Genomic DNA, 12,515 nt, shown 5'->3' with positions numbered 1-12,515 from the left:
TATCTGTACTTTCTACTCCACTACATTCTTGAACTGGACTGAAAAGCAAAAGTATTTTTTATTACTGTTAGAAACCTGAAAAGTCTAAGGGGTTTATTTTGAACACATTCAGATAAAAACAGCTAGGATCAATTTCATTGTTTCTGTTGAACAAATCTTTATCCAAATCACTATGCCTGAAGTCCCAGGGCCTTGTGCTTGTGCATTGGTGACTCCGCCTGCTTCACAAATGAAAGTACAGTGACAGTCCAGTGCAGCTGGAGACAGCAGAGCCGAGTCCAGACAAACCAAACCATGCAAGGTAGGCCTTCTCCACTCTGCTTTTAAAGGAAAAGACTTAGAATTGAACACTTTTACAGTTGTTATCCCAAGAGAGGAGATGCATGTTGTTCAAACTCATTTTTCTCATCTATTCATTTCTGTGCCAATGTGAGCGCCCCCTGGTGTTCACACAGGCCATTCACCACAACAGAGGTGGAAAGTAACGAAGTACAAGTAGTAAAAAAAATTCTACTTAAGTTTTTATCTAAGTAGAATCTGTATTTTACTTAAGTACATTTTTACAGTGGATACTTTTTACTGTTACTTCACTACATTTGAGAGCAGTATCTGTACTTTCTACTCCACTATATTTTTTAACAGGACTGAAGTAAAAAGTACTTTTCATATGATTTGAGGGTTTATTTCTTCCATGTTTGTGGTGACATCTTCATTATAGTTTTTGAGTTCAAACTTCGACTTTGAGCAAACAAAAATAAACACACAAAATTCATAAGAAAAATTAAGATATTAATTTGTATTGATACTGTTGACCAAAATATGTATCATTTTTATCTATATCAGTACATTTACACAACACTTGTGTGAAATACTTTAACTTTTTACTCTTAACGTAACTTTTTTAAATGGGTACTTTAATACTTTTGCTTACATGGATTTTTCCATGTGATACTTTTACTTAAGTAACTTTTTACCTCTATATTTGTACTTTTACTTAAGTAACAAACTTGAGTACTTCATCCACCACTGGACTACAATTAATAAAGTGTAAACTACAGAATATAAGTATTTGCTACAGAAATGGCCTGGAAACCACAGGCCACAGACCTTTAGATAAATGATGAGTGATTGTTTGTGATTTGTTGTTCGTGTGTTTGTTTGTGAGTGTGTTATTAATGTGATGTAACCCGGGGGAAGTTAAGGTCCCTTAACATAAATAACAGACAAGTGAGTAAAGCAAAGGACAAAGCAGCGTATAGTGGTAACAGACAAAGTTTATTCAGACAGTCATGATAAAAGGCTTTTCTTGTGTTTATATTAGGTTATTAGCTTCAAAACACAACAAATCTGTACTGAAATACAGAATTTAACTGAACCTTATTAAAGTAAATCACAACAGAACCAAAATTAATGTGACCAAGTAATTACTTAAATATTTCAAATAGGAGCTTATGTTTAAACAATTCAGTTGTATTTGTAATAATAATAATAATAATAATAATAATAATAATAATAATAATAATAATAATAATAATAATAATAATAATGTATTATTATTATTATTATTATTATTATTATTATTATTATTATTATTATTATTATTATTATTATTATTATTATTTATTTCCAAAAGATATCTTAAAATGGCTGACCTTTAAATTATAATAGTTTCTGGACTATATTAAAATATGCTGTGTGTTAGAGTTGAGCAAATAGGCAAAGTCCACAGCAAACAAAAAATAAAGAGATGAAAACCAAAGCAAACTCTATATAGGCCCAAATAATCATTAAATAAAACTAAGGGGAAAACAGTGACTGGCTCCTGAGAAAAATGAAGTTTGTGCAGTAGAAAACAAAGACATTATCAGTACATGTCAAACAAGGCCCAGCTTACAGTTAATTATCACATAATTGAAAAACCGTAAAATAAACACAAAGCAGCAACAAATTATCCAGACTGGAGGCCCGAGGGCGACTGGACTGGAGGCCCGAGGGCGACTGGACTGGAGGCCCGAGGGCGACTGGACTGGAGGCCCGAGGGCGACTGGACTGGAGGCCCGAGGGCGACTGGACTGGAGGCCCGAGGGCGACTGGACTGGAGGCCCGAGGGCGACTGATACCTAGTGAATATGTGGAAGTTATAAACGACATGCTTAAGTTACAGTGTTGTCTATTTTGTTCATCTGTTAGTCAGAGCAGCCTTTATGCAAAGGTCCCTCCCAGAGCTGAAGACGGGACTGTGGTTTATATAAATATCAATACATTATTGTTTGTCTTTTAACTTCAGTTGTAATTGCTTGGATTATTTTTACATTGTCTTTTAGTTCAATCTGAAGACTTCAAACTCTCCATCTTGACTGCACTCTGCTCACAGCAATAAGGAGGAATGAAAGGATTGGATTTCCTTCACTGTCGTTTAAAACCTTTGCCAGTCCCACAACTTCCTGAAAAGCTCAGATTAAAGTCTAACTTGAGTTAATTGAGCTTCAGACAGAGCAGTGCCTCTCGTTAGCATCATCACAACCCCAGGGAACTAGGGAATGTTGACAACATCAGCTGCAAAGTATCAATTCATGGGTTTCAATCAAAAAAATGTAGTTTCCTGATTTGAAGAAGGACCTTTTCTCATTCATAGGATATAATACTTTGATTTGAATTGTGTTATTGCTATAGCGACAGAGGGATGCTGTCATGCCAGACCCTTCGAATCAGGAAGGAATCTTTATGCCTGAAACCCATGAAGATAAGAATACTTATTGGAATTATGAATCATTAAATATAGATTAATTATGATGAACCCTGGAGATTTTTTTCTTTTTTATTTATTTATTTATTTATTTATTTTACAGTTGAATCTTTCTCAGTGGTTCTGTATCATGGCCACTAGATGCCGCCATTTCACTTCTTCTTGGGGGAATTTGAGCCACTATAGTAAGACTCAATCACTGACATATTTTCTGTTTTATTCAGAGCCAAACTCGCTGAGAATCGTCCTGCTGGGGAAACACGGCAGCGGGAAAAGCAGCCTGGCAAACAACATTCTGGGAGAAAAGATTTTCAGAGTGAGCTACAGGAGCGACTCAAAGGTCCGAAGCGTTCAGACTCACTCCAGGACCTTGAAAGAGCGCAAAGTGACGGTGATCGACACTCCAGGGGTCGTGGGAACCCAGGGCGTGGGGTGGCAGCGCGCGGAGCTGGAGGGACACTGTGAATGGCTGAGCTGCCTGGTCCAGTGCGCTCCGGGGCCTCACGCGCTGCTGCTGGTGATGCCCGTGCAGAGGTACACGAGACAGGAGCAGGCTGTGGTGGAGCACATCAAGACACAGTTTGGGGAAGAGGTGCGTCCTGGGAAATAATTTAAAATGTCTATGTTCTATATTTATTATCTATCCTATAGCACAGCCAGTATATTGTAAGTTCTAGCTACTTTAAAGCTGCGGTATCTGTGTAATCCCAGGTCTAATCCATAGTAAAAGCCATGGATCAATCACACCTGGACTTTAAAGCTGAATTACTTGATTTTCACACTACCAGGGCCGGCCCAACCTATAAGCAGAATAAGCAGCTGCTTAGGGCCCCGAGGCCACCAGAGGGCCCCCAAGAGCCCAAACATTTAGATTGAAAATAATATATCACGTCTATTGGACACAGGGCTTGTGTGTTTACAGCAGCCTAAATATCCCTCTCAAACGATTACATTTGTTTTATATCTGTAGTAGCAAAATATCTGTCCATTTGTTTTTGAGTCGGGCAGAGGTGAGGGCAGCTCTGTGTTTACACTGGTACAAGGACCCGACATAATGTAAATTTAAGCCCACTGTCGCCAACTGGAACACAATAAAATCCACCAGAAATGAAGAAAAAATGTCTAGAATTTTTTACATGTTAACGCCCCTTATATGTTTGTGTTCTGTTCTTGTGACTGTGGTAGTTGTGACATTCTGGATATTTTCAGTCTGATGTTGGTCACATAAACACAAATACAACTGGTCAAGGTGATGAGAGCAGAATTATAATGTTGTCAAATGTGAATCACCAACAGTTGAGCCAGGGGCCCCACAGGCAAATTCAGCTTAGGGCCCCCTGAAAGCTAGGGCCAGCCCTGCCTAGCCCTCACAAACCTTTTGGTAAATAGTTAATATCCACATGCATAAATCTGTGCATAGTTTTAAAACATCTTTTTTCAGATGGTAAAGTGAAACTGTGGTGGACCGCCCAAGCTCAGCCAATCAGAACGCTGCTCTCTGTGCTTACTTCCAGGTTCTAAGTGGCGAAGCCTCTACCACAAAAGTAAAAAAAAAACAGAACTAGTTCTTTTTGTCAGTCTGCAGTGGTCCACAGTTTTTCCTATTCAGTTATTCAGAGCATCATAATTATTCACGGCGATGAGTTTAGAAGTGCTTTTCACAACTAGCATGCACTACCTGGACAATAAACAAATTTTGAAGTACGGTACATTGGTGAAGTAAATATAGATGATCAATGATAATATTGAAAACAAACCATGAAACAGAATTATCCCAAAAAAACTATTCTAAATGTACAAAATAGTTTTTAGAAAATGAATTGCGATACAGTAAATACATAACAAAATGCAACACTTAAGTAGTTAGTGTGCGTCTATAATGAGGTATAGAAGTTCATAATTCAACCTTCTACAGCTCTGATCTAACTATGGTACAAAAAATTAAGCAAATATTTCCCACTAGTGCAAAGAAAAAGTCTCCACCGTAAATATTGACCCCCAAAAATGATTGTTCCATCTGTCATGTATTGAGCGATAAGTTGATATAGCATTTATCATGACAGGCGTAGGTACAGGAGTGTTAACTGTTGACCAAATGGGCCACTTTTACTTCACACTAAACAATATTTTGTCCGCTCAGTGTGACACCACCTCCTCATCCTAATCAATGCTTTTCTCATAACAGATGTTCCGATTCACCATTGTAGTTTTCACTCATGGAGACCAGCTCCCGGAGAACACAGACATCTTGGAGTTTGTGGAGGAGAACACTGAGCTGGCCAAGCTGGTGCAGGCCTGCGGGGGGCGCTGTCACGTGGTCGACAACAAGTACTGGACCAAAGATCAGCAAAAGGAAGACCCACAGCGGAGCAATGAGTTTCAGGTAAGATTTAGGGCTTAATGATTATGACTTTTGTCTGTTCTGTGCAGTGGTGGGTAGTTCTCAATTACATTTACTCAGTTGCATTTAATTGAGTAACTTTTGTAATTGTACTTTTCAGAGTACTTTCACTGCTACTTAAGTAATAATTTTGTTGAAGTAACAGTACTCTTACTTGAGTAAAGATGTTGGTTCCTCTTCCGACTGTAAGTGAATCTACAAGTGACAAAAGCTTTATCTTGACAATATTAAATTATTTGAACAGCGCTCCTTCAGATGATTTATTTTTTCACATTTTTGTGTCTGTCCTTTGAAAATAACAGATTTTGTGCATTGTTTAGTTATTTTTTTAGTTTTCCTTCAAATAAGTTTAACTCCAAATGATATAATTATAATTATATCAGATGTTATGTTCGACAGTTCCTCTTTTAAGTCACTCTTAATTGAGTAGTACTTTTACTTTTTTTCAAATACTTACTTGAGTAATTTATTGGACCACTACTTTGTACTTTCTACTTGAGAAATAATATTTTGAAGTAACATCACAGGTTTCTGCAGAATCAATGAGTGAAGCACTAAACCCTGTTAATCTGAGATGAGATAAATTTGATTTCATTTGTAAATAATAGATGACCAATGAGTTCCTTTCATTTCACATGTATCACTGAAAATAACAGATCTGATTGGACGACCGGGCTTGAGACGCAACGGAGGACGAGGGGATCAGACTGATATCAATCTGTAGAAAAAATACAGAGAGATATTATTCTGGATTTGCCAGGCACATTAATGATACTTTTTTGAAGTTTAAATTAAATGGAAATTACTTCCATCTTATTTTGTTTCTGAATTTTGTTTTTATGATTGTATTGTGACCTGAATAATCATGACTACTAATTAACGTAATCATCTTGACACCCCTAGGTGGAAGCGATCCTGAATACTGTGGAGAAAATGGTTGATGAAAACCAGAAGTATTTAAGCAATGATGCTTTGGAACAAGTAGAGCATGATATTCAGACAGAGCAGAGCCGCATTCACACTGACAGCGGCTTGAGCCTGGAGGAGAGCAGAGAGCAGGCCAAAAACTCTCTCCTCGATAGATACATAGACCAAGCAACAAGATGCCCGCCTTATGCCAAATATGCTGCAGTTATGACTGGAGTAGCAGGTGTGGCACTGGTAGCTATATTGGTGCTACCAAAAGTGATGAAGTTTTTTGCAGAGAAGCCCCCACTGCCCCTTCCCCTCCCCCTCCCCGTGGTGCCCATAGAGCCCCCTGCTCTGCCAGATCTCCCCCCTGCACCTGAAGTGATCCAAGAGGTTGTCCAAGAGGTTGTCCAAGAGGTTGTCCAAGAGGTTGTCCCACCCGTGATATCCGAGTTTCTGAAGTCCATTCTGACACCACCAGAGGACTACGATCCATTTGATCAATTCAACTAGTCTTAAAGGAACTGTGTAAGATTTTGATTTTAGATTGTCACAAGATAAAAGGTAAACATGTTCAAATCAAATATAGTGACTGATAACAATTATAATGCTAATGTCTTAATTACAAAAATACTACACATGATGGCTAAGTTCTTTATGCTATAATTTGGTGTTTTGGTTCAAGACAATTATAAAATCAGAAAGTAGAATGAGCCTGACTTGAGGTGCTTCAGTCCAGTTGGTTTAAACCTGAAAAAAACTGTCTCTGATCTGAATGGTCACAACCTAAACCCCAGCACCTGCAGCCAGACTCTACAGTTCTTTAATGTAGAGTCTGGCTGCAGGTGCTCTACAGTTCCTAATACCTAAATTAAAACTTACACCAATACAGCAGGTCACTGCTTTTTCATGCAACTTAATGAAAAAGCATATTATGATTTTAAATTCTATAAACATGACAAAACTGTGCACCCAGATGAGTTTCAAATCAAATATAGCTTTTACTGATAACAATTCTAATGTAGAGTTATTCTTAAATAGAAAACAAGTGGACATGGTAGTCTATTTACCTGTTATAATTTGGTGTTTTGGTTCTCAAGAAGATTATCCACTCAGAAATCTGAATGAGTCTCACAAGAGTTTCAGGGCAGCTGTAGAATAGTAGCTTATCACCACAGAGTATGGAGTGAATGAAAACTGCACTGTATAGCATCTTTGAGTGTTCAAAAAAGCACTACATAAACTGAATACATCAGTACATATCATTTTAATACTGCTATAACTAATTAGAATTTGAGTGCATGTGTAACAGTAACAGCCAGTTACTTCAAATGCCCACTAGAGATTATATATATATATATATATATATATATATATATATATATATATATATATATATATATATATATATATATATATATATATATATATATATATATATATATATATATATATAAGGAAGACCAAAATCGGTCACTGTTCAAATGCACAACAAACAGATGGTATTTCAGCAAACTCAGATTTATTAGAAAAACTGAAGTAAAACATGGACAAATGACTAAAAGGGTTTTAAGAGTGAGTATTACACTTCTATGAGGTATTAACTGCTAAAACATAACATTTAGATCACTGTGTTACATTTTATTGTTTTGAAAATGCTGTATTCCCGGAAAACAATGTATTAACACATTTACTAAGTTTCACTTTCATTTTTTGAGGCTGAGTCTCCTCTCCCTTTGCCACTCCCCATTCAGAACGCTATCACAACACAATCAGCGTGCATCCCGCTAATGCAACTACTGCACATCATGACGGGTTTGTCGCGTAGTGTATTGTATCATGCTTCTGTATATTTATGGAGAATTGTCGTGGGAGCATGGATGACGTAGGCTTATGGGCTGAGCATTGGAGAGAATCTGGTTAAACCAGAATCTTACAATTAACCACATGATTTTAATGAGAAAACATATAACATGGCAGCAATAAAAATAATTTGCATAATACTCCCTCTTTAAAATGAAATAAATCCTCATTTCATTTTGACAGCTCCTTGCCAACTCCTGATATGGTCATTTTCAAGAGTCACAGTAAATTGATGTTCCAGTCTTTTTTCTCCCATCTCCATATCTTCTCCATCTCACTTCCATTCTTCCTCTACTTTTCCTCTCACAGAGCAGGTTTGGGTTGCTGAGTAAGGAGAAGTCCAAATCTTTTCTTTAGCGTGACCCTGTGTCTGGAAAACTTGTCATCTGGAGAAAATCTAGCTGGATGCACCGAACTGGTGGGTTGACCGTCTGGAGCCACTTTCTATAAAACAAACATGGACATGAATAAGACCCAGTGGAGACACAGGGAGGGCATCTGAAACACAGGAACATTTCAGAACATGTTTGTAGAGGTCTGGACTACAGGGTTAGCTACTTTTACATAGAATAAGACCCCATAGAGACGGTTTTATTCAGGTTTTTAAAACCAAACTAATAGCATGTAGATTGAAATTTCGATTTAATAACAGCCCATTTGAACATATGTTTTTATTTTTATCATAACACACCACTAACGATCAGAACAAATTATTTTTGCAGTATATGGCTATATTTGTTTAACTTTTTGGTTTCAATTCATCATAATATGAATAATTTTGGTACATATGTAATTAAAACGATCCTCAATACTTGTTTTAAAATGCAAGTAAATTACAAGACTGGCAACATCGCAAAATAAATGAAAGTGTATTTATTTCACAACATGAGGTTTGAAATAAATATACACTTTAGCAATCACAACAACAACACGATGCTATCAGTTAACTACCTTTAGCGTGTAGACTGTGTGTACAGGCCACAGAGGCTGGTAGTGCTCAGTATTCAAATACAGAAGATCATAATACTGTATTTACTTGAGTAATTATTTATTTAATTATGCATTTTTACAACAGCTTGAGTAATTTAGTTTTAATGTAAAATAAGTTGAATTCATTTTTGGGCTAATGCATTCTCAGTGCAGCAGCTGTAATGCACAGCACAGTGGCTTCTATACATATACTGTTACCATGGCTACATATACTGTTAGCTCTCAGCGGATGAACGCACGTGGCTCACTTTGGGAAAGGACCGTGACCCATGAGTCACAGCACTAATCCTCTGATCCACTCACTCTATGGTACTATTAGTCCTGATTTATGTTTATTTATTATCCTGATCATATTTATTCCATTCTGGGGCATGTATCTGCGCCACTGTCACCCAGGCCTAAAGAGCAGTAGTGTGGATGAAAGTGGTCAGACAGGCTAGCAGCAATTAGCAGCGACAGTAACCCTACGATATTTAAAGGTAATCTTAGTTTAATAAAAAAAAAAAAAAAAAAAAAAAAAGCTGCTAAATCGCTATAGATCATATTTTACAGGCTGGTATAGAAGACGCAAAGATGCGCGCGTACTGACGTCAGCGCGTACGTGCGCGCTGTTGTCGTTGCCAAGCACGTGTTTCAAACATTCTCGTATCTATGCAAACTTTGCAAACCTCGGCTGCGCCAAAAATCTGCATTTGAGAAATTTATTCGACGATTTCTTCAGACAAGACATAACTTTGGGACCCAGACTTCACCCAGACTTCTACGGACCGCCTCCTGACTCCGACTAAGAGACTTCTGTGAGAAAAAACACGTGAGGTTTGTGACTTTACAGGTTCACGTTAGTCCTTATGGGGTATTACACAGAATACAACAGATCATGTTTACAGTGAGTTTATTCAAAGAAATGTGCGTCCTTGTGCGTTTATGATTTCCTTTTCATACAAAATGCATACTGTATTCACTTACAGTACTACACTATTTGAATATTTGTGCTATAGCGTCGGATCCTATCGTCGCAGATAGAGCGGGTTGCGGACTTTCCAGCAGCGTAACTCCGCCCAGTCGAGCTCTCGTGTAAATTCAAACGGCGTCTCAAAGCGGAGACACGGGGCTATCTAAATATTTGACCGTCATTACTGTAATCTGCCTCTGTTGTCCTGAAGGTGACGAATGAGAGCGCGGGGGCTGCGGGTCATTTATTCGATGCGTAAAAGAAAAAAATACGGATGGATGTGTAAAATAGAAGTAGTTGCGTGGGAAAAATGCAGTAAATTCTGATACTTCGTTTAACATGATTTTTATGGCTATAAAAAAAGACAAAACCGTAATCAACATGATTAGCTCTGCTATCGCTTTCAAACGAAAAATGCAGTCTTTCTCCTGGCTGTCAGAAGCTTCTGCCCGAACTGTGCATCCCTCACTGATCCCATTCAATGCAAGTCAGAGCAGTAATTATGAACATGTAAGAAGTTCAATTGTGTTGTGCAGTATTATCTCATGACGTTGTGCAGGTACATCAAAATGCACTGTACATGTAAGAATTCATAAAACATTTACAAATAAATATATGTTTAACATTTTTGTATTAGGTGGTAGATCTTTCAGACACGATCATTTTAAAAGTAGCTCACATACTGAAAAAGTCTGAGCACCCCTGTCCTAGGCCTACACCCATATGAACTAACTACACCCATATGAACTAACTACACCCATATGAACTAACTACACCCATATGAACTAACTACACCCATATGAACTAACTACACCCATATGAACTAACTACACCCATATGAACTAGCACCACTGTTGGAGCACCACATTCTGTAAAGGTTTCTTGCTCTTAGCTTGAAAATGATTTGTTTTGTCTCTTGCATAACTTTAAATCAGATGTTGCCTCCACACAGTTCATTTAGTAGCCTAGTATTTCTGCCAATTACTTTTTACTCTTTCTTTCTACAACTACTAGAGTAATTTAGTTTTAATGTAAAAGTACTTGGTCTACTCATAAGCTGAATTCATTTGTTGGACTAATTCATTCTCTTCAGTTTAGCAAATATAACCTACCCCAGAATGGCTGCACACAAACCTTCTGCATCCTGATCATATTTATTCCATTTTGGGACACACATGGACAAAACTGTTGGTCCCTTCGGTTAATGAAAGAAAAACTCATAATCGCCACAAAAATAACTTGAATCTGACAAAAGTAATAATAAATAAACCAACCATGGTTCAAGAGAATTGTTTTAAAAAATAAACTTATATAACAAGCCTGGACAACCTTCCTATGATGCCATGTAATAGGAGCTATAGATCATATTTAACAGGCTGTGGGTTATATGCACTGGTGGAAAGTAAGTCAAGTTTAAAGTAGAGAATTTTTACTTTTACTTCACTTTATTTGAGAGCAGTATCTGTACTTTCTACTCCACTACATTTTTGAACTGGGCTGAAAAGTAAAAGTATTGTTACTATTGTTTGAGCCCTGCTGAAAAGGCTAAGGGTTTATTTTTAACATGTTAATAATTTGAGCAAACAAAAATATACAAATTAAAACAACTAGATTCAGTCGTTTCTATGGAACAAAATTCAGCACAAATCTTTATCAAAATCAATACATTTGAAGCCTTACAGCATATGTGCAAAATGACTTCTTACTCTTTAAGTACATCTTAAACTTTCTTTGCTCCTGTATGTGGACTTTTGCTTAACAAAATAGAGTATTTCATCCTCTGATCCACTCACTCTGTGGTACTATTAGTCCTGATTAAAAAAAAAAAAAAAAAAAGGTGCTAATATAGCAGGTGTAAAATGGTCACAAGAGGCAGGGTTCTTTTCAATGAAGTTTAATGTGTCTCCCTTTAAAAACAACAGCAGAGGCACAAATGAGCGACAAAACGAACACTCGGTCTCCCAGTGCACAGTCCGCGTTGCTCTGACCATTACAATGTACAATATGCAAAATATAAAATGGACAACAAAACATTCAAACCTTTAAAAACAACAGCAGAGGCACAAATGAGTGACAAAACGAACACTCGGTCTCCCTACAACACAAATAAGATACAGTATTAACACAAAAAACGTTTTTTATAAACCAAAAAATGATTAACTTTACAATGTCAAACTTTATATAACAGAACAATGATAAAACTATGAAAAAAATGTTAAAATGCTAGCTCAACTTTTAGGGAGACAGTGGAGCACAACTCACCAGTGCACAGTCCGCGTTGCTCTGACAGGGGGACAGAGACAGCGCGCACATGTGCCACAGGGCGTGCCACACTAATTACGGCCCTGTGTTGTACAGGACACTTTAGAGGTCCACACAGTGCGTCAGATGAATGTGTATGTTGAAATAGAGATGTACTCACTAACTGGGTACCTCTTTATAAAAGCACTGTAATATGTCTTCAATGCAAATATAGCTGACCTAAAAACATGACAAATTCACTATATTAGTTCAGGGTAATACATAAGAGTTGGATAAATCAATCAAAATACTGTTGATCTAGTACTGCAGACATGTTAGACATCGAGAGGCCAAAAAACTGGGTAAGGCCAACTGCCACTGTATTATTTCAAAACATTCACATGCATTTGGGG

General features: G+C 37.3%; 1 protein-coding gene across 1 annotated transcript; it reads left to right on the top strand.

Annotated features, from left to right (window-relative positions):
• The first annotated feature begins 3,194 nt into the window (after nucleotides 1-3,194).
• LOC129457139 (uncharacterized) lies at nucleotides 3,195-6,569 on the top strand. Its single transcript, XM_055229238.1, has 3 exons — nucleotides 3,195-3,338; nucleotides 4,932-5,129; nucleotides 6,051-6,569. Exons 1-3 carry the CDS (start codon nucleotides 3,267-3,269, stop codon nucleotides 6,567-6,569), a joined length of 789 nt encoding a protein of 262 aa, XP_055085213.1. The 5' UTR covers nucleotides 3,195-3,266.
• Nucleotides 6,570-12,515: the final 5,946 nt, after the last annotated feature.

Source organism: Periophthalmus magnuspinnatus, chromosome 18 (assembly GCF_009829125.3).
Source record: "Periophthalmus magnuspinnatus isolate fPerMag1 chromosome 18, fPerMag1.2.pri, whole genome shotgun sequence".
Classification (NCBI taxonomy): Eukaryota; Metazoa; Chordata; class Actinopteri; order Gobiiformes; family Gobiidae; genus Periophthalmus; species Periophthalmus magnuspinnatus.
The sequence above is the reverse complement of the archived record's forward strand: the minus strand, read 5'-3'. Positions and strand labels throughout refer to the sequence as shown.